General features: G+C 42.6%; 1 protein-coding gene across 1 annotated transcript; it reads right to left on the bottom strand.

Moving 5' to 3' along the window:
• On the bottom strand, positions 1 to 27,739 carry LOC134351043 (multiple coagulation factor deficiency protein 2 homolog). The gene is made up of 4 exons (XM_063057045.1): positions 27,603 to 27,739; positions 20,146 to 20,232; positions 16,228 to 16,349; positions 1 to 497 (listed from the first exon to the last, which is right to left on the bottom strand). The coding sequence occupies exons 1-4, from the start codon at positions 27,737 to 27,739 to the stop codon at positions 346 to 348; spliced, it is 498 nt and encodes a 165-aa protein (XP_062913115.1). The 3' UTR covers positions 1 to 345.

Here is a 27,739-nt window from a genome sequence, read left to right as displayed (position 1 = left end):
TGTTAACGCAGACGGCACATTTCACTGTATGTTTCAATGTACATGTGATGAATGAATCTGAGGGAGGTGAATGTGGAGAATATAACATGATTAGCAAAGGGTTATTGTACCTGGTTATTTGATAGCATGGACTCGAGGCTACCTTCATGCTACCTGACTATGTGACCGACTCAGACGAGAATTCAGGTTTGGGATGGACTGGTAACTTTTCTGATCCAGGTATCACAAGGAGTCAGATTACCTTTCACCCATGTGCTTTAATGAATTATATAAAACATGTAACACCAATTAATTTGTCACTTTCCATTGGATTCTTTTCTTTTGTTGACTTTGAGTACGATGTATTCACAGCATCGAGTTTGCTGTTTTACCTTTTGCACTTTTATCCAGGATGGTGGTGGGACTGGCTGTCCTGTTTTGGGAGTGCATGTACTCATAGTAGGATAAATACCCATCTTTATCCATGTCATCCTTTTCCAAAACTTCATCTGTCATTTCTTTACCAAAAGAAAAGAGAGGAAATGGTGAGGTTTATTGTAGAGAGATTTTTGCTCTACGGGTCCTCTCTGAGGAGCCTGGAATCACGGAATCAGTCTTAGGTAAAGGACTTGTATACATAAGGAACTGTTAGTTTAAGCATGTGCCAACCTAACCGTCCCCAGGATATGAGCTTCAGCACAAGACCTGGATGGTTCTGCATGACATTTCCATCAGGTAAGCAAGGCAAGTGTCCTGCTGTATAAATGGCACCTTTGCACATGATTATTATGGACTCAAATCTATTAGTCAGATTGTTAATAGCAGGGCTTGAATGCTATCAATTCCTACAAAGTGAAATCAAGTGACATAGTTGACAACTCCCAGATGAGCTCAATGCCTTCTATTCTCGCTTTGACTGCCAAAACAACATTGCAATCTTCCACAGTGCCTGATGACCCTGTGATTTCTGCCTCTGAGGCCAATGTGAGAGCATCCTTCAGGAGGGTGAACTAACAGAAAGCATCTAATCCAGACGGGTACTTGGCTGAGAACTGTAGACGTGCTGATCAACTAGAGCGTTCATCATTATCTTTAATCTCTCGCTTCAGCAGTCTGAGATACCTTGCTTTACGCAGGTTTCAACTATATCGGTGCCTAAGAAGAACGTGGTAACCTGTCTCAATGACTCTTATCCAGTAGCACTTACATCCTCTGTGATGAAGTGCTTTGTGAGGGTGGTGATGAAACATCAACTCCTGCCAGAAAAGTGGCTTGGACCCACTCCCACTTACCTATTATCACAACAGAGGCCATCTCATTGGCTCTTGACTCAACCCTGGAACATCTGGACAGCAAAGATGTATACATCAGGATGCTTTTCATTGACTACAGCTTAGCATTCAATACCAATATCCTTCAAAACTAATCAATAAGAGTCAAGACCTTGGCCTCAATATCTCCTGGTGCAACTAGACCCTCAGTTTCCTCACTTGCAGACCCCAGCCAGTCGACAATATCTCTTCCACAACCTCCACCATCAAAGGTGCACCACAAGCTGTGAGATTAGCCCCTGCTCTACTTGCTTTACACTGATTGCGATTCTAAGCACAGCTCCAATGCCATATTTAAGTTTGCTGATGACGCCACTGTTGTTGGCCAAATCAAAGGTGCTGATGAATCAGCATATAGGAGGGAGATTGAAAATCTGGCTTGAGTAATGCCACAACAACAACCTCTTAATATCAGCAAAACCAAGGAGATATTAGTTGACTTCAGGAGTAAACCAGAGAATAATGAGCTAGTCCTCATAGGGGGATTAAAGGTGGAAAGGGTCAGCAACTTTAAATTCCTCAATGTCATCATTTTAGAGGATCTGTCCTGGGGTCGAGCACGTAAATGCCATTATGAAGAAAGTACAGCAATGCCTCTACTTTCTTAGAAATTTGCAAAGATTTGGCATGTCATCTAAAGCTTTGACAAACTTTTCTGTAGATGTGTGGTGCATATTATATTGACTGCTTCATGGCCTGGTATGGAAACACCAATGCCCTTGAATGGAAAATGCAACAAAAAGCAGCCCATGGCTAAAGGCAGCCCACCATTGAGCACATCTACACAGAGCAGGAAAGCAGCATCCATCATCAAGGATCCCTGCCACCAGGCCATGCTCTCTTCTCACTGCTGCCATCAGGTAGTAGTAACAGGTACTTCAGTACCCACATCACAAGTTCAGGAATAGTTACTACCCTTCAACCATCAGGCTCTTGAACCAGAGGGAGTTTCACTCGCCCCATCACTGAACTGTTCCCACAATCTGTGGATTCACTTTCAAGTACTTGAAATGTTCTCGATATTTATTGATTATTCATCATCATTATTGTTTTTTTCCTCAACTCAAACTGGTAAAAGCTGAGGTACGGTCATAGCCAAGTCCACTCATTTCTCAATTACTAGGAACTTTCAGACTAGTGGTGTTTAATATTGTGGCTTTCTGGAGATTTACACAAATGTTGCTGTGTAAGCCTAATTGTTTAATGCTATTGTGCAGTGACTGGAATGATACCAGTTATAGATATTACTATCGGAACAATGTATACCCTGTGCATGTTCCATAGTCTTTCTATTTCCTCTTTTAATTCAGCATATTTCTGGTGTTTTTCATTTATTTGTTTCTGTGTCATGTGTGTTTGGAATGGCAATATCAATGGACTTTAAAACCTGTATTTGTTGTAGGGTATGGTGTATTTTATAAGTTTGTATTTTAAAACAAGAATTTGGTGAATGATGTTTGCCACTTGATTGTGCCTGTGTGAGTAATCAGATTGAGTTAAATTCCTGCAGGATCCTCTAATGTGTTGGATTGCTTCTGGTGTCTCTTGGCAATTTCTGCACTTATCATCTTGAATTTGTTTGTCTTTTATTGAGTATTTTTGATATTTTTTGTGTCAACCACCTAGTCCTACATTGCCCAAGGAACCCCTCTGTTTTTTGGGACAAGGTGTCCAACGCCGAGCAAGGTGTTCAACACTTCCTTGTCAATATCTAGTCTGATATTGTGGGGATGTCTTCCATGGAGTGTCATGTTCTTCCATTGGTTAATTTCTTTTTCTGTAGTGACAGTGGAGGTCGAAAGAAGATGGTGCCAGCAGACAACACAACATCCTCCAGACAGTTCACAAAACGACTTTCATTTTTACGTCTTTCTTTCAAATATGGTTCTGCTAATTTTGGAGCATGTGATCAACATTTTGGTGGTGTGTTTTTGGGCTGAATGAGTTATCTGGCACTTTGCTGCTCTCAAAGGTGTTTCAAGTGCAGCATGTAGCCTTGAGGCCAAGAAGCCTGGAAATGGGGCATGAGCCCATGATTGACCCTATTTCTCACCTATTAAAGCATTGAGGAAGAGTGAAATCATCAAGGCGAGGGAGTGCTCAGCACCATCTTCCCGTCTCTTACTCGCTGCCGCCGGAGGAAGGAGCCTGCCTGTGATGGTCTGTCTCTCGCTGCTCCCAAAGGAAGGTCCCTACGTTCAGATGGTCTCCGTCTCCCCTCTCCCTTGATGCTGTCCGAGTTCTGGGTCCTGAGGAGAGGTTTAATTGATATGGTTTGTGGATTGGACTCTGTAGTTCATCCTATGATGCGTTTCTGGTCATTCCTTTTTTGTTGCTATTTTGGGCGATTTTGAATCAGGACGGCCTGCAGCTGACGAACGCTGAGCTGAACTGAATCTGCTTGGTTTTAAGTTTTATGTTGTGTTTTTCGCTTTTGTTTTTTTTTGCACGTGGGGGGTGGTTGATGTTTATTCTTTGAACTGGTTTTGGGGCTGTCTGTGGGGAGACAGGGTTGTATACTGCGTACTTACTTTGATAATAAATGTACTTTGAATTTTACTGTGTTGTGCTTTCTTTTAAGTTTAGTGATATGTATTACTTATCAGAATTGCTTATGTTTGTGTGGAGTGCTGAATCCTGTTTTCATTGATGAAAATATGTCCTTAGAAGTTTTATCTGACTTATGTAAATTTTTGTGTGTGTTATTTCTCTTCCTCCTCCTATCCTAGGTGATGGCACTCTAAGTGCATTTGAGGGTACATTGTGTTTTCTAAAATGTCTCAGTTCTGATTTTTCTTTGCAAATTTTTGAGATTGGTTTCAGACCAAAATATTATGCCGATAGATGTCATATATGGGCACTACAAAAGTGTTTATTGCCTTTGTTATACTTTTACTATTGAGCTCTGTTTGGCAGACTTTCTTAAGCTTGAAGTAAATTCTTCTGAAAGCTTTCCCTTGATCACACTCTGATCTATTTGCTTTGCTTGTTGATATTATACTGGGAAAGTATTTAATCGACTTAAAACAGCAGGTGGTATGTGCTTTCAGAATTTTGTATCTTCTGCTAAATGGGAGAGAGAAGGTGGTCCAGGATGGTGGGGTCTTTGATTAAGGTGCAAGATCAGAATGAAGTAGATTGCAAGTCCAAATTATTGACATAGTGAGTCATTCAATAAAACAACACAATAGATTCTGCAGATGTTGGAAATCCAGAGTAACACGCACAAAATTCTGGAGGAACTCAACATCTCTGGAAAGGGATAAAGTTTTGATGTTTTGGGTCAAGTCCTGATGAAGGATCTCGGCCCGAAACGTGAACTCTATTTCTGCTGCTTGACGTCTTCCAGCATTTTGTGACTTACATTCAGTATAGTGGGGTAGAAGCTGTCCTTGAGCCTGGTGGTAAATGCTCTCAGGCATTTTGTATCTTCTGCTCAGTGAGAGGGGGGAGAGGGAATGGATAGGGCCTTGGGGAGGCAGCGTAAAGTATAGACACTCCAAGGAGGGGTAGCTGGTTTCAGTGATGTGCTGAGTTGTAAATACTGGGCTCAAACAGGAGGTGTCAGTATCCACCACGTGGCCACAACAATGCCTTCGAAGAGATCTCAGTCCTTAACTCTGCACATACAAAACACAACATAGCCAAACTGAGCCATAGAAGATTATTCCAGAAACATTACAAACCAGTACTCAGGTCAAAAATTCTTCCACTGAGTTTAATGTTTGAAGGCAATATTTCAGCAGTGATTTTGATAGTCTGATTTTAAGACCAAGGTAAATATCAACATTAAAAGCTCCAGTGGATTGAAGTCAGTGAGTACAATGGATTCCAGTTGATCAGGATAACAACTTTAGGCCCATTTAAGCAACTGCCCCAATTAGTCAAAGTTTCATAGAAATAGTTAAGATGTATAAAAAAGACAAACCATCATTTAACTAAGTAACAAATTATGTATTTAAATGAATACAGCCCACGTCTACATTACAATAAAACTGTGCATTAGTCGCTAATAGTTACCGACAGAGGAATTCATCTGCTGTTCGTTTAATTGACTGTAAGTGGCAATTGCATCTCCCAAATCTTCAATTTTATTGTAACATTCAAAGTCCAAAATTGATATCAAAAATATAGATATGTCACCATATACAACCCCAAGGTTAATTTTCTTGTGGGCATTCACAGTAAATACAAGAAATGTAATAGAATCAATGAACAAGCAATCAATATGCAAATACAAAAGAAAAAAACTAATAATAAATAGATAAGCAATAAATATTGAGAACATGAGATGAGGAACAAAGTGAGTCCACAGGTTGTGGGAACAGTTCAGTAATGGGTCTCATAAGTTGCCTCCACTATTTCAAGAGCCTGATGGTTGAGGGCTAATATCTGTTTCTGAACTTGATGGTGTGGGTCCTGAGGCTCCTGCGCTACCTTCCTGATGGCAGCAGCAAGACAACAGCATAGCCTCACGATGATTGTTGACACTTCCAAAATTCCTAACTTGTTGAGTTAGTGAAATGGTTTCATTTTCACTCTTGGCCGTTTCTAGCAAGCCTAAATGTTTGAAACCGAAGTGAGCGTAACAGTTCCGAATTGTCTTACTGCTTATTTTTCGCCAGCTATCGGTGACAAAAATCACTGATTTTTAAACCCTCACACACACAACTGACACTATTTAAAAATTGACTGCTCTAAACACAGTGTAGTATTTAACGATCATGCAAATGCATGCTACTCACACCAGTCAGAAACTGTTCAGTCTTCTGCCCTAATGAAGCACATGGTATCCCAAAAGGAATTCTGGCTATTTTTTCAATTTATTTTATATTCTTTCAGAGTGTCCCAAATAAATGGATGCCCCAATTAACCGATGGCCCAATTGACTGGAATCCACGGTATCATTGAGTGTGTGGGTTATATAGTATCAACGCACACAAAATGCTGGAGGAACTCAAGCAGGCCAGGCAGCATCAATGGAAAAGAGTAAACGATCGACGTTTCAGGCCGAGACCTTTCATCAGGACTGGGAAAAAAGAAGAGAAGTCGGAGCGAGAAGGTGTGGGGAGAGGAGGAAGTAGTACAAGGTAGGTGATGGGTGAAATCGGGAGAGGCGGAGTGGTGAAGTAAAGAACTAGGAAGCTGGTTGATGAAAGGATAGTGCTGGAGAAGGGGGAAATCGGATAGGAGAGGGTAGAAGGCCACGGAAGAAAGGACAGAGGGAGGTGATGAGCAGGTAAAGAGATAAGGTGAGAGTGGGGAATGGTGAAAGAGAGGGTGGGAGCCATTACCAGAAGCTTGAGAAACAGATGTTCATGCCAGCAGGTTGGAGTATAAGGTGTTGCTCCTCCAAATGTTGATCCCTGAGTGTGGCCTCATCGCAGCAGTAGAGGAGGCCATGGACTGACATGTCAGAATGGGAATGGAGGGCTACTGGGAGATCCCACTTTTTTTGGTGGACATAGCATAGGAACACGGCGAAGCAGTCCCCCGATCTATGTTTGGTCTCACTGATTTACAGGAGGCCACAGCGGGAGCACTGGATACAGTAAATGACCCCAGCAACCTTACAGGTGAAGTGTTGCCTCACCTGGAAGGATTGGTGCCCTGAATGGTAGTGAGCGAGGAGGTGTAGGGGCAGATATGCCATTTGTTCCACTTGCAAGGTTAAGTACCAAGAGGGAGATCAATGTGGACGGATGAATGGACAAGGGAGTTGCGTAGGGCGCGATCCCTGCGAAAAGTGGAAAGTTGGAGTGGAGAAGATGTGCTTGGTGGTGTGATCCCATTGGAGATGCCAGAAATTACAAAGAATTATGTGCTGGATGTGAAGGCTAATGGGGTGGTAGCTGGGGACAAGAGGAATCCTATCCATGGTGGGGTTGCGGGAGGATGAGATGAGGGCAGATGTGTGAAATGGAAGAGTTGCAAGGACATCATTGATAGTGGAGGAAAGAAAGCCCCTTTCTTTGAGGAAGAAGGACATCTCATTAGTTCTGGAATGAAAAGCCTCATCCTAAGTGAAGATGCAGTGGAGCGGAAGAATTGAGAGAAGGGGATGGCAATTTTACCAGTGACAGGGCGGGAAGAGGTATGGTCCAGGTAGCTATGAGAATCAGTGGGTTTGTGAAAGATAAGTAGATAAACTGTCTCCAGAGATAGAGCCAGAGAGATTGAGAAAGGAGAGGGAGGTGTCAGAAATGGACCAGGTAAATTTGAGGGTAGGGTGGAAGATTGAGGCAAAGTTGATGAGCTCAACATGGGTGCAGGAAGCAGCACCAATGCAGTTGTTGATGTAGCACAGGAAAAGTTTGGGAAATGATACGGGTGTAGGCTTGGAACGTCGACTGTTCCTCGTAGTCGACAAACAGGCAGGCATAGCTGGAACCCATGAGAGTGCCCAGGGCTGCAAATTTTGTTTGAGGGAAGTGGGAGGAGCCAAAGGAGAAATTGTTGAGAGCGAGGATTAGTTCCACCAGACCGAGGAGAGGGTGGTGGAGGGGGGCAGTTGGGATTGCTGTCCGGAAAGAAACGGAGAGTTTTAATGCCCTCCTGATGCGGGATGGAGGTACATAGGGACTGGACATCCATGGTGAAAACAAGACAATCGGGGCCGTGGAACCTGAAGTCATTGAAAAGATCCAGACCATGTGAAGTGTCATGGATTTAGTTAGGAAGGGACTGAACCAGGTGCGGTAAAACAGAAACAAGGTATGCAGATATAAGTTCGGTGGGGCAGGAACAAGTATAAACGACGAGTCTACCGGGACTAGCAGTTTTCTGGATCTTGGGTAGGTGGTAGAAACAGGAAGTGCGGGGTATGGGAACTATGAGGTTCGTGGCAGTGGATGGGAGATCCCCAGAGCGTATAAGGTTGGTGATGGCGCAGGTGACAATGGCCCGGTTCTCCTTAGTGAGGTCCCGCTCGAGGGGTAAGCAAGAGGTGGTGTTAGAAAGTTGTCACCTGGCCTCAGCAAGGTAGAAGTCAGTACACCAGGCTACTACAGCAAACCCCGTCCCCCTTATCTACAGGTTTGATGGTGAGGTTAGGATTAGTAAGGAGAGAGTGAAGAGCATCGTATTCGGAAGGAGTGAGGTTAGAATTGGAGAGAGGAGTATTAAAGTCAAAATGGTTGATGTCTCATTGGCAGTTAGCAATTTAAAAAGAGAATTTCACGGGTGTTTCTCCATCTATCAGCAGCGTCAACAGAGCTCTGCGAACGAAATAAAAATACAGAAGGGATAAGCGGAGCGGTCATTGGCTGGAGTGGGCCAGTGGTGAGAGTAAAAGCGACAGGCTTTCGCGTTAAAAGAGGCTTTGGCCTTTTTTTTCTCTCTTACTATACCATTTAAATGACTGTGGTTAGCTCTTGGTGCTGGATGTTGGAGAACTGGGAGACCCAGAGTCTCCCGAGGAACTACATCTGCGTGAAGTGCATCCGGCTGCAGCTCCTGGAAGACTGTTAGGGATCTGGAGCAGCAGCTGGATGACCTTTGGCTTGAACGGGAGACCGAGCAGATAATTGATCAGAGTTACAGGGAAATAGTCACCCCAAAGTTGCAGGAGGCGAGTAGCTGGGTGACCGTCAGGAGAAATGGAAATAGACAGTGAAAGCAGAACACACCTGTGGCCATTCCCCTCAAAAATAAGTATACCGTGTTGGATACTGTTGTGGGGGATGACCTCTCTGGAGAATGCCAAGGCGACAGGTTACAGGCACTGACCGTGGGTCCGTGGTGCAGAAGGGTAAGAGAGAGAAGGGAGTGGTAGTGATAGGGGACTCAGTAGTGAGGGGAACAGACAGGAGATTCTGTGGATGTGAAAGGGACACCCAGATGGTATGTTGCCTCCCAGGTGGGAATTCAGATCATGTCCACAACATTTTGGAGAAGGATGGAGAGCAGCCAGATGTCTTGGTACATGTTGGTACCAATGACATAGGAAGGAAAAGCAAAGAGGTCCTGAAAAGAGAATTTAGAGAGCTAGCTAGAAAGCTGAGAAGCAGGACCTCCAGGCTAGTAATTTCTGGATTGCTATCTGTGCCACGTGCCAGTGAGGGTAGAAACAGGATGATTTGGCAGATAAATGCAACACTGAGGAGCTGGTGCAGAGGGCAGGGCTTCAGGTTCTTGGACCACTGGGATCTCTTCTGGGGGAGGTATGACCTGTTCAAAAGTGACAGGTTGCACCTGAACCTGGGGGGGGGGGGGTGCGGAGGGGAGAACCAAGATTCTTGCGGGCATATTTGTTAGAGCTGTTGGGGAGGGTTTAAACTAATTTGGCAAGGGGGTGGGAACCAGAGTGAAGAGACTCAGGATAGGACAGATGGTAAAAAAGTAAAGGTAGCATGCAGTCAGACAGACAGGAAGGGCAGGCAGTTGATGGGACTTAGTTGCAGCCAACAAGCTGAGTATCAAAACACCAGGGATGCAGAATCAAAGGATAGTGAAAACAGTACAGTGTTGTATCTAAATGCACGTAGTGTAAGAAATAAGGTGGATGATCTTGTTGCACTATTACAGATTGCCAGGTATGATGTTGTGGTCATCACTGAATCGTGGCTGAAGGATGGTTGTAGTTGGGAGCTGAATGTCCAAGGTTACACATTGTACCAGAGGGATAGGAAGGTAGGCAAGGGGGGTGATATACTTCTACTGGTAAAGAATGGCATTAAATCAGTAGAAAGATGTGACATAGGATAGATAGGAAGATGTTGAGTCCTTGTGGGTTGAGTTAAGAAACTGCAAGGGTGAAAGGACGTTGATGGCAGTTATATAAAGGCCTCCCAACAGTGGCTGGGAGGTGGACCACAGATTACAACAGGAAATAGAAAAGCTGAGTCAAAAGGGCAATGTTATGGTAGTCATGGGAGATTTTAACATGCAGGTCGATTGGGAAAATCAGGTTGGTAATTGATCTCAAGAGAGTGAGGTTGTTGAGCCTACTAGGGGATCAGCTATACTGGATTGGGTGTTATGTAAAGAACTGGAGGCAATTAGGGAGCTTAAGGTAAAAGAACCCTTAGGAACCAGTGATCACAATATGATTGAGTTCGATTTGAAATTTGATAGGGAGAAAGTAAAGTCTAATGTAGCGGTATTTCAATGGAGTAAGGGAAATTACACTGGTTTGAGAGAGGAGTTGGCCAAAGTAAATTGGAAGGAGCTGCTGGCAGGGATGTCAGCAGAGCAGCAATGGCATGCGTTTCTGTGAAAAATGAGGAAGGTGCAGGACATGTGTATTCCAAAAATGAAGAAATATCAAATGGTAAAATAGTACAACCGTGGGTGACAAGGGAAGTCAAAGCCTTGTAAAAGCAAAAAAAAGCCATACAACAAAGCAAAAATTAGTGGGAAGATAGAGGACTGGGAAGTTTTTAAATATTATAGAGAGCAACTAAAAAAATCATTAGAATGGAAAAGATGAAATATGAAAGCAAGCTTGCAAATAATATCAAAGTGGATAGTAAGTTTTTTCAAGTATGTTAAAAATAAAAGAAATGAGAGTGGATATAGGACCACTAGAAAATGAGGCAGGAGAAATAATAACGGGGAACATGGAGATGGCTGATGAACTAAATGAGTATTTTGCATCAGTCTTCACTGTGGAAGACATTAGCAGTATGACTGATGTTGTAGTGTGAAGGAAGAGAAGTGAGTGTAATTACTGTTACAAGAGAGAAGGTGCTCAAAAAGCAGAAAGACCAGATGAACTGCACCCTAGGGTTCTGAAAGAGGTAGTGTTAGAAATTGTGGTGGCATTAGAAATGATCTTTCAAAGATCATTGGACTCTGGCATGGTGCCAGAGGACTGGAAAATTGCAAATGTCACTCCACCCTTCAAGAAAGGAGGAAGGCAGCAGAAAGGAAATTATAGACCAGTTAGCCTGACCTCAGTGGTTGGGAAGATGTTAGAGTCAATTGTTAAGGATGAGGTGATGGAGTACTTGGTGACACAGGACAAGGTAGTGCAAAGTCAGCATGGTTTTCTTTCAGGGAAAATCCTGCCTGATTAAACTATTGGAATTCTTTGAGGAGATTACAAGTAGGATAGATAAAGAGGATACAGGGATGTTGTATATTTGGACTTTCAGAAGGCCTTTGACAAGGTACCACACATGAGGCTGCTTACCAAGTTAAGAACCCATGGTATTACAGGAAATTTACTAACATGGTTAAAGCTTTGGCTGATTAGTAGGAGGCAGCGAGTGGGAATAAAAAGATCCTTTTCTGGTTGACTGCCAGTGACTAGTGGTGTTCCGCAGGGGTCGGTGTTGGGACCATTTCTTTTTATGCTGTATAAAAATGATTTAGATGATGGAATAAATGGCTTTGTTGCCAAGTTTGCAGAAGATACAAAGATTAGTGGAGGGGCAGGTAGAGTTGAGGAAACAGGTAAGATGCAGGACTGAGATAGATTAGGAGAATGGGCAAGAAAGTGGCAAATGAAATACAATGTTGGAAAATGAATGGTCATGCACTTTGGTAGTAGAAATACATAAATGTGCAGACTATTTTCTAAATAGGGAGAAAATCCAAAAATCTGAGATGCAAAGGGAGTCCTTGTGCAGAACACCCTGGAGGTTAATTGCAGGTTGAGTCGGTGGTGAGGAAGGCAAATGCCATGTTAGCATTCATTTCAAGACGTCTAGAATACAAAAGCCAGGATGTGATGCTGAGGCTTTATAAGGCACTGGTGAGGCCTCACCTTGAGTATTTGTGCTTCTCATCTTAGAAGAGATGAGCTGGCATTGATGAGGGTTCAGAGGAGGTTCACAAGGATAATTCCAGGAATGAAAGGGTTTTCGTACAACAAACGTTTGGTGGCTCTGGGTCTGTACTTGCTGGAATTCAGAAGGATGAGGGGGGATCTCATTGAAATCTTTTGACTGTTGAAAGGCTTAGACAGAGTAGATGTGGGAAGGATGTTTCCCATGGTGGGGGAGTCTAGGGAAAGAGGGCACAACCTCAGGATAGAGGGGTGCCCTTTCAAAACAGAGATGCGGAGAAATTTCTTTTGCCAAAGGGTGGTGAACTTGTGGAATTTGTTGCCACATGGCATCAAAGATTATGGGGAGAAGGCTGGGAACTGGGGTTGAGGAAAAGGAGAAAAGGCATCAGCTATGATTAAATGGCGGAGCAGGCTCAATGGGCCAGATGGCCTAATTCTGCTCCCATGTCTTATGGTCGAAAGGATAATGAGCAGGAAGACGACCAGAATGGGATGTCCAGGAAGAGGAGGAGGGTTGAAGACAAGAAAAAGGGTTATTGGTGTGGTTTGGAGAGTCCTTGCCAAAGAAGGTGTGAAAAACGGAGGAGGCGGAAGAAGAGCTCAGCATCATGGCGGGTGCAGAACTTACTGAGGTGTGGGCACAGAGGGATAAAGGTGAGGCCTTTACTGAGGACAGAACGTTCTGCCTCACAAAAGGGAAGGTTAGAGGGATTTGTGAAGAGTTGGTATGGCTGGGATCGGGGGGGTGGTGGTGGTGTGGGGAAGAGGGTTCCCTTGTTTTTGGGCTATATAGAATGCTGGGGTATTGCGTAGCGTTCATCTGTAGTACATCTGGCAATCTGAGCATGAGTTATGGTCAAACTTGCCCCAGTTTTCCAAACAGATTTAAAGTACCTCTATTAACAGCCAGGTTTGGCAGAGGCTGGGATACATGTTAGGCCTCACAGTAAACAATTGATTTTAGAATTTAAAGTGTATTCAGAAGACAATCTACTTAATGCAACAAAAGGACTTGTGGCAGAAACCACAGCAAAAATTGCAAAGAGTGGAAAACATAGAAACATAGAAACATAGAAAATAGGTGCAGGAGTAGGCCATTCGGCCCTTCGAGCCTGCACCGCCATTTATTATGATCATGGCTGATCATCCAACTCAGAACCCAGCCTTCCCTCCATACCCCCTGACCCCTGTAGCCACAAGGGCCATATCTAACTTCCTTTTAAACATAGCTAATGAACTGGCCTCAACAGTTTGCTGTGGCAGAGAATTCCACAGATTCACCACTCTCTCTGTGAAGAAGTTTTTCCTAACCTCGGTCCTAAAAGGCTTCCCCTCTATCCTCAAACTGTGACCCCTCGTTCTAGACCTCCCCAACATCGGGAACAATCTTCCTGCATCTAGCCTGTCCAATCCCTTTAGGATCTTATACGTTTCAATCAGATCCCCCCTCAATCTTCTAAATTCCAACGAGTACAAGCCCAGTTCATCCAGTCTTTCTTCATATGAAAGACCTGCCATCCCAGGAATCAATCTGGTGAACCTTCTTTGTACTCCCTCTATGGCAAAGATGTCTTTCCTCAGATTAGGGGACCAAAACTGCACACAATACTCCAGGTGTGGTCTCACCAAGGCCTTGTACAACTGCAGTAGTACCTCCCTGCTCCTGTACTCGAATCCTCTCGCTATAAATGCCAGCATACCGTTCGCCTTTTTCACCGCCTGCTGTACCTGCATGCCCACTTTCAATGACTGGTGTATAATGACACCCAGGTCTCGTTGCACCTCCCCTTTTCCTAATCGGCCACCATTCAGATAATAATCTGTTTTCCTATTTTTGCCACCAAAGTGGATAACTTCACATTTATCCACATTAAATTGCATCTGCCATGAGTTTGCCCACTCACCCAACCTATCCAAGTCACCCTGCATCCTCTTAGCATCCTCCTCACTGCTAACACTGCCACCCAGCTTCGTGTCATCCGCAAACTTGGAGATGCTGCATTTAATTCCCTCATCCAAGTCATTAATATATATTGTAAACAACTGGGGTCCCAGCACTGAGCCTTGCGGTACCCCACTAGTCACCGCCTGCCATTCTGAAAAGGTCCCGTTTATTCCCACTCTTTGCTTCCTGTCTGCTAACCAATTCTCCACCCACACCAATACCTTACCCCCAATACCGTGTGCTTTAAGTTTGCACACTAATCTCCTATGTGGGACCTTGTCAAAAGCCTTTTGAAAATCCAAATATACCACATCCACTGGTTCTCCCCTATCCACTCTACTAGTTACATCCTCAAAAAATTCTATGAGATTCGTCAGACATGATTTTCCTTTCACAAATCCATGCTGACTTTGTCCGATCATTTCACCGCTTTCCAAATGTGCTGTTATCACATCCTTGATAACTGACTCCAGCAGTTTCCCCACCACCGACGTTAGGCTAACCGGCCTATAATTCCCCGGTTTCTCTCTCCCTCCTTTTTTAAAAAGTGGGGTTACATTAGCCACCCTCCAATCCTCAGGAACTAGTCCAGAAGGGTGGCATGGTAACGTAATGCTTACAGTACCAGTTGTAAGATCAGCGTTCAATTCCTGTCTATCTGTAAGGAGTTTGTACGTTCTCCCTGTGACTGTGTGGATTCCCTCCAGGCTCTCCAGTTTCCTCCCACATTCCAGAGACCTACAGGTAAGGGTGGGTAAGTTGTGGGGTCGTGCTACATTGGCACTGGAAGTGTGGTGAAACTTACAGGCTGCTCCCAAAATGTCGGTCATTGACACAAACAATGCTTTTCACTATACATATGAAAAATAAAGATGCTCTAATCTTTGATCTTTAGATGCAGACCTTCAACCTCAGTCACTTACAGTGATCTGGTCAGTGAGCGTGATTGACAATAAAATTAACCAATCACACCCTTTATTTTCACCACTTGCTGCTTTGATCTTATGATTCATCTTTGAAGACAAATATGGAAGTTACCTTGAAGCATAGCAACTAGACAGCATTTAGAACAGGGTTTCCCAGCCTGGGATCCCCAGACCCTTTGCTTAATAGTATTGGTACATGGCATAAAAAAGGTTGATAATCACTGATTTAGAGTGTAATTGTTTTTGGTTTCTATGTATATTCATTAATAAATAGTAACCTGCTGTTCTTCAAAGTTCAAAAAGTTAAAAGTAAATTTATTATCAAAGTATGGCAATGTCACCATATACAACCCTGAGATTCATTTTCTTGAGGTCATTCTCGATAGAATCAGTGAAAGACCACACCGACTGGGCATACAACCAGTATGCAAAAGACAATAACTGCAAATGCAATATTGCTGAAAATCCATTTTGCACAAGGTAAGCACTTTCTGATCCAGTGCCATAAGCCTTCGCAATCTCCTTCATAGCTTAAAATATGCAACATTATTTACAACGGTTCACTGGCACAGAGGTCAGGTGACAAATTATTTTTTACCTAGTGACTACTAAGTTTAAGCCTAAAAAGAATTTCCAATGAGCCCCATAAAGAGGCACAATCAGGGAAACACACCTTGGTAATAATGCTGCAGATAGTATAGTCAGTCTTGTGTTGAATCGGTTGTCATTTCACAAAGCCCAATCAAATGTTTGCAGTAATGAGATTTGCAGGATATAATTTGCCTTTGGAGTTTTTGGACCTTAATTTGGAGATTTCAGACCAAAATCCACTGATAAACAAAAATATTCCTTGTGCATCAGCCTTGCAGAATGGGCTTTTGTTTTAATAACTATGGGGTATTATGAGTTACACGGTGGAAAGTGTTATCACTACAAAAGGGAAGCTAGTTAATGAAGATGAATTTGGGAGGGGGTGAGGTGGGGTGCATCTTGATCTCAGTCTAGGATTGATTCTGTGATCTGAAGGGTGATGCATGACATAGTTGGTGTAGCTGCTACCTCACTGCTCAAGTGACTTGGGCCGTATCCTGAGCTCCAGTGCGTTCGGTGTGGAGCTCACACATTGTCCCATGATCCCATGGTTTCTCCTGCATGTTCTGGTTCCCTCTCACATTTCATAGATGCATGTAGGTGAGTAGAGGCTAATGTGAGGGGATAAAATAGGATTAGAGTGGACGCGTGATTAATGGTGGGCCAGAGGGCCTGTTTCTGAGCTGTATCTCTTCCCATACAGAAAATCAGAAATGTTACCAGTCAGTAAATTCAGCATGTCTTCTTTAGGAAAAACAGCCAGGGCTTCTTCAAGGGACTCTTTCAGTGCTGTCAATATTTCAAGACCATCCAAGAGCATGTTTTTGTCAAAGTCATGCAGACTGGAAAAGGGGAGAAAGATATAAGGTGATTAATTAATATAGTTTATCCAAGAGGTGTGGAAAAAATTTAAAATTGTACTCTTAAGGAACCATCACATATTTGGGAAGTTCCCTTTCTAGCTGGCTGTCAAATGTAATTGCTCTGTAGTTTTATTGACTTTTTATTACTTGATGCCTGAGAGTTGAAGTTGTATTGAAACTATTCTCTACGATAAGGGAAGGCGGGTAGTTTTGGATGTTGGTGGGCAGTGTAAGGCAATACCTTCTGTACCCAACAACTATAACAAGTATTGAGCACATCTATGTGAAACGTTGTCATAGGAAAGCAGCGTCCATCATTAAGGATCCCCAGTATCCAGGTCATGCTCTCTTCTCACTGCTGCTGTCAGGAAGGTGGTACAGAAGCCTCAGGACTCACACCACCAGGTTCACTTACAATTACTACCCTTCAACGAGAGGGGATAACTTCACTCACCCCATCATTGAATGTTCCCATAATCAATAGACTCACTTTCAAGAATGCTTCATCTCCTGTGCTTGTTATTTATTGTTTGTTTATTTATTTATTATTATTGATTCTTCTTTTTGCCTTCTGCACTCCGGCTGAACACCCTGGTTGGGTGGTCTTTCATTGATTCTGTCACTGTTGTTATTCTATAAATTTATTGAATGCACCCACAAGAAAATGAACCTTAGGGTTGTCTGTGGTGACTTGTATGTACTTTGATAATAAATTTACCTTGAACTTCGAACATCCAATTACTTCTACTGAATTTCTTATCATTCTCAAAATGCGGTCGCAGCTGGCGTGACTTGTATTGAATACTCTGTGTTTGTTGCCTTGGGAAATATGGTGATGAGCTACCTTCATGAAACACTGTAGTTAAGTATTGCAGAGGTGCTCTGATTGCTTCCATGTCTGGTATGGAGATGCCAATACACAGGATGGCAAGAGGCTTCGGAGGGTTGCGGGCTTAGCAAGCTCTATCATGGGCATAGCATCCACTATGATGGACCCTCACCATCCAGTATGTGCCCTCTTCTCAGTCCTACTGTAAGGGAGGAGGTCAGACAGGAGCCTAAGACCCAGGAACAGCTTCTTCCTCTCCACCATCAGATTAATGAATGGTCCATGAACCCTACCTTGATATTGCTCCTTTGTACTATTTATTGTTTTTTATTGTAATTTGTTATTTCTGCACTGTACTGCTGCCACAGAACAACTAATGATTTACAGTATGTTGGTGACAATAAACCTGATTTTGACATACACTGTCAGGTAGTGCTATTCTGCAACAATAATGGAGTATTGAACACCGCTTTCAAAGGAGTTCAAATGGAGTCATACAACACAGGAACAGACCCTTGAGCCCATCTAGTCTGTGCCAAACCACTTAAACTGCCTACCCCCATCGATCTACACTTGGACCACACCCCTACAATCCATGTGCCTATCCAAACTTCTCAAATGTAGAAATTGAGTTGGCATGCATCACTTGTACTGGCAGCTTGCTCCACACTCTCACGGCCCTCTGAGTGAAGAAGTTTCCCCTTAAACATTGCACCTTTCACCTTTAACCCATGACCTCTAGTTGAAGTCCCACCCAACCTCAGTGAAAAAAGCCTGCTTGAATTTACCCTATCTGTACCCCTCATAATTTTGAACATTCTATCAAATTTCCTCTCAATCTTTCCTTATAACTCAGCTCCTCTGGTCCTCACAACATCCTTGTAAATTTTTTCTGTACTCTTCCAACCTTATTTACATCTTTCTTGTAGGAAGGTGACCAAAACTGCACACAATACTCCAAAATTACATCTCACCAATGTCTTGTACAACTTCAACATAACATCCCATCTCCTGAACTCAATACTTTGATTTATTAAGGCCAACGTGCCAAAAGCTTTCTTTATGATCCTATCTATCTGTGACACTATTTCAATGAATTATGGACCTATATTCTCATACCCATTTGTTCTATCACACTGCTCAGTGCCCTACCATGGTTGGTCCTATTGAAGTGCAAAACCTTGCACTTGTCTACATTAAGTTCCATTGGCCATTTTACAACCAATTTTTCCAGCTGATGAAGATCCCTCTGTAAGCCATGATAGCATTCCTCACTGTCTACTACACCACCAATCTTGGTATCATCTGTAAATCTGCTGATCCAGTTTACCACATTATCATCCAGATCATTGATATAGAAGATAGACAACAAAGGACCCAGCATCAATCCCTCCAGCTCCCCACTAGTCACAGGCCTCTAGTCAGAGAGGAAGCCATCTACTACCACTCCCTGGCTTCTCCTGCAGAGTCAATGTCTAATCCAATTTAGATGTCTCTGTGAGGGCTCTGAGAATTTCTGCACTTGCCTCACACAGGGTTCAACAGAACATCCTGTCAGGCCCCAGGAATTTATCCACAGTAATTTGCCTTAAGATAGCGAACACCTCCTCCTCTCTAATCTGTGTGGAGTCCATGACCTTGCTGCTGCTTTGCCTCACTTCTATAGACTCTGTGCCATTTTCTAAGTAAATGCAGATGAAAAACATCAATCTAAGATTTTCCCCATCTCTTTTAGCTCCACGCATAGACTACAATTCCGATCTTCCAAAGGTCAAAATTTGTCCCTTGCAATCCTTTTTCTCTTAAATTATCTGTAGAATCCTTTAGGATTCTCCTTCAGCTTATCTGCTACTGAGTAACAACGTGCTTTTTAGCACCCCCCCCCCGATTTCTTTGTGTCTCTTGCATTTCTTATACTCCATAAGCACCTCATTTGTTCCCACCTTCACTTTTGAAGGCCTCCCATTTAACAAGTACTGTATACTTTTGCCAGAAAATCCTGTCCCAATCCACACTTTCTGATAACATCAAAATTGGCCCTTCTCCAATTTAGAACCTCAACTTGGGGACCAGACCTATCCTTTCCCATATTTACTTTGAAACTAATACCATTATGATCACTAGATGCAAAGCGTTCCCCTAAACAAACTTTTGTCACCTGCCCTATCTCATTCAAGTATCACATACCAGAAGGCAACTTGGTTATTTCTTTAACCCTGCTTTTAGTGAAGTGTGGTTCCTGCATTAGCACTTTAACCAAAGTAGCTAACCAAGTAAGCCAACCCAGTACCTACATGCACTGAGCATTTAGGAGAGCCCAGCTAACACTGATTTGCCTAACTGTTAAAAAGCTTCTTCTTAAGTGGGAATACAAGCATTTCAGAAAAAAGATCAAGGTTAAAAAGAATTCTTACCTTGTTTGTGCTGGACATCTGCCAATTCTCTTGGTTACTTAACATGATCAGATGTTATTAACATGATTTGGACAAAAAAAAAACTAAAGGTTTAGTCTGACTTTTCAGTTGCACTTCAGCAAGGCACATAACTGCAGATGTTTACATGTTCAGACCCAGCAGGCATAACTGCATCAGTGCTCTGAAACTGATGTGAACATGAGGTAATTACAATTGTAATAAATAATTGATTTCTTTTTTATTTAACAAATGCAATGTCTCTCACAAAGTCTGCATTTGTTTAATAAAATAAATTTCTCTAATTATTATTATTCCCTAACAGATATAATGCAATAGTGGTATCTGTGAAAGGAAGGGGGGAGGGGGATACTGTATTGATTGTATTAGTCTCTTTCATGTGTCTAGCTCACGCTTGAGTGGCCCAAATGTTCAGTGTGCTGAACAATAAACCTTAGTGCAAACAGCTGAGGAAAAATATTGGAAAAACATTAAATGAAGACTTTCAACAGAAGTGCAGATGCACCTGACTCACGTGAAGAAGTAGAATTCCAGCTCATTCTCTGACATTTTGTCCAAGTCAATCTTTCCAAGATGCTGTTTCAGTTCCTCCTCAAGGTGACTGGAAAGACAAATATGATTTCATTTTGGATGTGAATTAGTAGCATTGGATTGAGGACAGAGGGGGACTTTGAACTCAGAAATTCCTTATCTGTTTTCAGAATGATAAGTGAGGGGAGGGGGGGATCTCGTTGAAACATAACAAATATTGAAAGGCCTAGGTAGAGTGGATGTGGAGAGGATGTTTCCTATAGTGGATGAGTCTTGGACCAGAGCTAACTTCTTTAGCCAGAGGGTGGTGAATCTGTGTATTTCATTGCCAAAGATGGCGTGGAGGCAAGTCATTGGGTATACTTCAAGTGGAAAATTGATAGGTTCTTAATAAGCAAGGCTGTCAAAGGTTATCATAGGAAGTATTGTAGGAAAGACGGATGATAGTGCTGAAAATGAGGTAGCTGGTTCACAAACAGAGGCAATGCGTCGTGAGGAGACGCTGCTGACAGGGCAAAATTACAGTCAACAGGATGAGTTGTAATGTAAGAGGCTGACAAAATCAAAGTGGTGAATACAGGACTGAAGGTGTTCTATTTGACTGTGTGCAGTATACAGTAAGGTACATAAATGAACTTGTAGCACTACTGCAGATTGGCAAGTGTGATGTTGTTGGCATCACTGAATCATGGCGGAGAGAAGATTATAGCTAGGAGTTTAATGTCCAAGGATACACATTGTATCAAAAGGACAGACAGGAAGGTAGAGGGGGTGGAGTTCTGTGTTGGTAAAAAAAAATGAAATCAAATCATTAGAAAGAGATGACATAAGGTTGGAAGGTGTTGAATCATTGTGGATAAGCTAAGGAACTGCAAGGGTAAACAGACCCCAATGAGAATTGTTAACAGATCCCCAAACGGTAGTAAGGATGTGGTCTACAAATTACAACGGGAGATAGAAAATACATGCCAAAAAGGCAATGTTACAGCAGTCATGGGCGATTTCAATATGCAGGTAGATTGGGAAAATCAGGTTGGTGCTGGATTCTAGGAGGAGGAATTTCTAGAGTATCAATGAGATAGCTTTTTAGAGTAGCTTATGGTTGAGCCCATGAGGGGATCAGCTATTCTGGATTGGGTTTTGTGCAATGAACCAGAATTCATCAGAAAGCTTGAGGTAAAAGAACACTAAGGAGCAATTGTCATAATATGGCAAGATGACACAACTGTGGCTAACAAGAGAAGCCAAAGCCAACAGAAAAGCCAAAGAGAGGGCATATAATAGAGCAAAAATTAGTGGGAAGTTAGAGGATTGGGAAGCTTTTAAAAACCAACAAAAGGCAACTAAGAATGTCATTAAGGTAAAGAGGGGTAAGCTAGCCAATAATATTAAAGAGGATACCAAAAGTTTCACCAAATATCAAAAATATAGGAGAGAGGCAAGACTGGATATCGGACTACCGGAAAATGATTGTGGAGAGGTTGTAATGGGGAACGAGGAAATGGCGGATGAACCAAATGAGTATTTTGCATCAGTCTTCATTGTGAAAGACTCTAGCAATATGGTGGAAGTTCCAGGTGTTAGGGGTCATGAAGTGTGTGAAGTTATTACTAGAGAGAAAGTTCTTGGGAAACGGAAAGATTTGAAGGTAGATAAGTCAGCTGGACTATATGGTGTACATTCCAGAGTTCTGAAAGAGGTGGCTGAAGAGACTATGGAGCATTAGTAATGGTCTTTCAAGAATCACTATTTTCTGGAATGGTTCCAGAAGACTGGAAAATTGCAAATGTCACACCATTCTTTAAGAAGGGAGAGAGGCTGAAGAAAGGAAACTATCAGCCAGTTCGTCTGCCTTAGTGGTTGGGAAGATATTGGAGTCAATTATTAAGGATGAGGACTCAGGGTACTTGGAGGCACGTGATAAAATAGACAGTAGTCAGAATGGTTTCTTCGAAGGAAAATCTTGCCTGACAAATCAGTAGGAATTCTCTGAAAAAAGTAACAAGCAGGGTGGACAAAGGAGAATTGGTTGATGTACTTAGATTTTCAGAAGACCTTTGACAAGGTGCACCATATGAGGCTGCTTAACAAGCCCATGGCATTACAGGAAAGATTCTAGCATGGATAAAGCAGTGGCTGATTGTCAGGATTAGGATGATGGAATTGATGGCTTTGTTGCAAGGTCAGCAGACAAAATGAAGATAAGTGGAGGGGTAAGTAGTTTTGAGGAAATAGAGAGGCTACAGAAGGACTGAGACAGATTAGAAGAGTGGGAAAAGACATGACAGTGTCAGGAAGTATATGGTCAAGCACTTTGGTTGACTATTTTCTAAATGGTGAGAAAATACATAAATTTGGGGCACAAAGTGACTTGGGAGTCCTTGTGCAGGATACCCTAAAGGTTAATTTGCAGATTGAGTCTATGGTAGTGAAGGACTGCAATGTTAGCATTCATTTCAAGAGGACTAGAATATTATAGCAAGACATAATTTTAAGACTTTTATAAAGCACTGTTCAGGCCTCACTTGGGGTATTGTAAGCAGATATGGACCCCTTATCTTGGAAAGGATGTACTGAAACTGGACAGGGTGCAAAAGAAGTTCATGAAAATGATTCCAGGATAAAATGGTTTGCCATATGAAGAGTGTTTGATAGCTTTGAGACTGTATTTACATGAATTCTGAAGAAAGAGGGGTGTCCTCATTGAAACCTATAGAATGGTGAAAGGCCTTGATAGAGCGGATGTGGAATTGATATTTCCTGTGGTGGGAGAGTCTAACACCAGAGGACACAGCCTCAGAATAGAGGGGCGTCCTTTTAGAACAGAGATGAGAAGGAATTTCTTTGGCCAGAGAGTGATGAATCTGTGGAATCCTTTGCCATAGGCAGCTGTAGAGGCCATGTCTTGTATATTTAAGGCACTGGATGTTAAAATCTTGATTGGTCAGGGCATTAAGGGATACAGGGAGAAGGCAGGAGATTGGGGCTGAGGGGAAAATTGGATGTGCCATGATGAAATGGCAAAGCAGACTCGATAGGCCAAATGGTCTAATTCCACTGCTACTGTATATCTTATGGTCTTTTGGTTATGGTGAGAAAGCAGGAGAATGGGGTTGAGAAGGAAAATAAATCAGGTATGATCAAATGGCAGAGTAGACTCGATGGGCCAAATGGTTTAATTCTGCTCCTATGTCACATGGTCTTGTCACATGTGGTTGGCATGTTACGGTTTGATTTTGTTTTGAGTGCTCCAACATATAATCCAGTCGATCAGTATCCACACATATTATGAAGTCTGACATTTTACCTCTCAACAGTGCGGAAGATCTCACTGAGGCCATGTTCCTCCCGTCACCTCCCATTTGTACGAGCTATAGTGATAGGGTAGTTATATGTCTGGACTAGTATTCCAAAAGCCCGGACAATTAATTCAAAGAGATGAGTTCAAATGACAACCAAGGAATTTAAATTGAAAAAAAATTAAATTTAGGTCATTAACATCCATTTTTGGTAGGAAATCTGTCATTCCAGTCCAGATCCAGAATCACCAGCTTGGCTGAACTCAGGATTGCTGTGGCAAGCCACTCGGTTCAGGGTCCGGTCACTTTAGGGTTAGACAATTAATGCTAGCCTTGTCAGTGAGGAAGTAATCAGTGATTAATTAAGGTGAAAATAATTAGGATCATTAGATAATCTACACTGTTCAAGTATTTTGAATGCTTCTATCTCTCACGCTTCTAAACTCTGGGCAGAATAGGCCTCATCTCTCCTGTAGGACAGTCTGAGGATCTCAGGAATCAATCTGATTAATCATCACACTCCCTCCACCCCAAGTGTACCCTTCCTTTAAAAGAGAGACCAGACCTGAAAGTTGGGCTTCAATAGTTTGGCAAGTACATGGCAAGCAACTGCCTGAAACCTTTGGAAGGAACTGTCTGGGGTTTAATCTGTCCATGTAGACTTAGGTTTGACTGATGCTGGAATTGCTTTCCAGACTGGTTTCCACTCAAGTAAGCTTGAAACACTTCAGAGAAGTGATAAAATCTCCGCTGTCAGACCACACAAGCAAAACGAATTTAATTTGCTTGTGTGGCCTGACAGCACAGATTTTATAACTTCTCAAGCATTTCGAGCTACAGCACAAGCTAGGAACTGGTAAGCTAAGTGTTTCATAATCAGAAGAAATAAACAGCTTGTATCACATCAGAGTTTACATCCTACATGCTGATGGTTGTCGTTAAGAAGGCACGTGGTGTGTTGTCCTTGGTTAGTCAGGGGATTGAGTTAAAGAGCCACCTGGTAATATTGCAACTCTGTAGATCACATTTGGAGTACTGTGTTCAGATCTGGTCACCTCATTATAGCTTCGGAAGGGTTGAAGAGAAAATTTAACGGGATACAGCCTGGATTAGAGAGCATGTCTCATGAGGAAAGGTTGAGTGAGCTAGTCTATAGCAAAGGAGGGTGAGAGGTGACTTGTTAGAGGTGTAAGAGATGATATCAGACATAGATCAGGTGGACAGACAGAGTCTTTCTCTCAGGGTGAAAATGGCTGATATGAGAGGGCATCATTTTAAGGTGATTGGAGGAAAATATAGTGGGGGGGGGGATATCAGAGGGAGTAATTTTACACAGGGAATGGTGGGTGCATGAAATCCACAACCAGGGTCGTGGCAGAGGAAGATACATTAGTGATATTAAAGAGACTCTTAGGTAGGCAAATGAATGAAAGAAAAATGGAGGGATATGTGGGAGGGAAGGGTTAGATTGATCTTGGTTGACACAACATTGTGGGCCAAAAGGCCTGCACCATTCTATGTTCTAGGTTCTAAACTACTTACAAGTAAAGGAGCAGTTTCCTATCCAACACATCAATCACCTTTCTTCAACCCTAAGGTTCAGAGTAGTCTGATCTTTACTACTGACACATCATCTTCTCATGCTGAGCAGCAACCGTGCAAGAAATTGAACATTCAACGTTTTGGGTCGAGACACTTAGTCTGGACTAAAGGAAAGGGGATAAAGAGCCAAGTTAAAAAAGGTGGAGGGAAGAGGTGGAACAAAAGTGATAGGCAGATGTGGAGTAGACTCGATCGGCCAATGACCTAACTCTGCTCCTATGTCCTTATGAGGGTTGGAAATAGTGACAGAAGTTAGGAGATAATAGATGTAGATGAAAGTGCCAGAGGGCTGATACTGGTGTAATCTGATTGGAAAGGAACATGGAGCATGGAATTACTGTCTCTGTTTCTACACTCCCCTTCCCCTTCTGCCCATTATCTCTCAAATACAACTCACATTTTGCACCAGAAGATGAGATTGTCATCACCACATGATGGTTGGATTCACATAGTCATATTATAAATGTTAGGGTTCTATATAAGACCATAAAGAATTAGGCTATTGCTATTTCATCAAGGCTGATCTATTTGCCTTTCAGCCCCAATCTCCTGCCTTCTCCCCATATTCCTTCATGCCCTGACTAATCAAGTATCTATTAACCTCTGCCTTAAATATATCCAAACACTTGGCCTCCACAGCCACCCATGGCAATGAATTCCACAGATTCACTGCTCTCTGGATAAAGAAATTCCTCATCTCCATTCTAAATGAACGTCTCTCTATTTTGAGGGTGTGTCTACTGGTCTTAAACTCACCCACCATAGTAAACATCCATTCTGTAGAGGCCTTCCAATATTTAATAGGTTTCAATTAGATCGCCCCTCATAGAAAATTCCAGTGAGTAGAGGCCCAGGGCCATCAAACGTTTCTGATACGATAAGCCTTTCAATCACAGAATCATTTTCATGAACCTCATTTGAACCTCTCCAAAGTCAGCACATCCTTTATTAGATAAGGAGCCCAAAGTGCTCACAATACTCCAAGTGAGGCCTCACCAGTGCCTAAAATACGCCAACATCCTTGATTTTATATTCTAGTCCTCTCAAAATTTGCCTTCCTTACCACCAACTCAACCTGCAAATTAACCTTCAGGAAATCCTGCCCAAGGACTCCCAAGTCCCTTTGCACCTCAGACTTTTGAATTTTCTCTCCATTAAGAAAATAGTTTATTTCTTGTACAAAGTGGATGACCGTGTACTTCCCAACACTGTATTCCATCTACCACTTCTTTGCCCATTCTCCTGATCCAAGTCCTTCTGTTGACCTAGAGATGGCCTTCACTTCTATACTACAAAATCTGACTCCAGATTCTGCACAGATCAACATACCAGCTTGGAGGCGGTTTTCCACCCTCTGTGAAATTTGCAGAACTGCTCACCACCCAAGTATCTCCTTGTGTCCGTGTCCATCAATCGTTTCCTATAGGCGGCCCTTACAAAGTTGTTTGGAGTGGCATGACCTCCAGAACAAGAATTACCCTTCTCTTCTAGGTCATACATGCACCATGACCCGAATCCTTCTGCCACACACACATTGCCAGTGCCTGAGTTGAACTGATGGCATTGGACTGAGTGATAGGTGTTACCTTCAGTGCCAACTTCTGGCTCAGCTGCCGCTACCAAGACAAATTAAAGTTCTTAGATATAGAATCAGAGAGACATGAAGGTTTGGCTGTTGTTAGACAAGAAATTTAAGAGGCAGGTCCCAATACAATCTACATCCTGAGACAAGATAGATCCTGCACCTTACTGTCTGCTTGTTGCACTTTATTCTGCTTTCTGTTATTGCTTTACCTCATACTACCTCAGTGCACTGTTGCAATGAATTGAATACCTCAGCACACGTGGCAAAAATAAAACACTCCATTTTCAGCCGCCACTACCGAGACAACTTGAAGTTCAGAATCAGATTCAATATAAGCATATGTCATGAAATTTGTTAACTTTACAGCTGCAGTTCAGTGTACTACATGATAGATATAGGAAAAAACGGAATTACAATAAGTGCAAAAATAGAAATAAAAAGTACTGAAGTTGTGTTCATGGGTTCTCGGATATGGAATCAGAAAAATGCAAGGGTTTGGCTGTCGTTGTTGGGAAGAGAAGGATCCCAATTCACATCCTTTACATCTGAAGAGATTTTGAAACGAGAGTTAGTGGGGTTAGAGGAATCCAGAAGGTGAAACAGAATTAATGTTTCAGGTCAAGATCCTTTGTCAAAACTTCACCTTAATTGCTGAGTGTTTCCATAATATTGTTTTTTTTTATTATTTCAAATTTCCAGTGCCTGAAGTTTTATTTTCTATACCCCCTGCCCCCCCCCACCCCCTCTACTCAGTTTCACAGCACCTGAGAACACCCTCCAAGTAATCTTGGAGCTCATGCTTTCTTTAATATGTCCTGAAATTATGTGCTTGCACAACACAATATGTCCACAGACTTACAAGTCAGCTGCTACAGAACTTGGAGGGGGCTGAAAGCAGTGGGAGAGGTGCTGGGGAATAACCTGCTTGCAACTATGACTTTGCAATGAACTTACTGGTGATCTGTGATGATGCTTCTGTTGTGAAAGGCATCCTTCAGAATTCCTTCCTTGAGCTGAGGAGAATCCGTACTCCGGCAGATTGGGACAAATCTGAAGAAAAGCAGGCAGAGAATTCCATACAGGCACAGCAT

The sequence above is a fragment of the Mobula hypostoma genome, chromosome 8 (genome assembly GCF_963921235.1).
Source record: "Mobula hypostoma chromosome 8, sMobHyp1.1, whole genome shotgun sequence".
Taxonomy (NCBI): Eukaryota; Metazoa; Chordata; class Chondrichthyes; order Myliobatiformes; family Myliobatidae; genus Mobula; species Mobula hypostoma.
The sequence above is the reverse complement of the archived record's forward strand: the minus strand, read 5'-3'. Positions and strand labels throughout refer to the sequence as shown.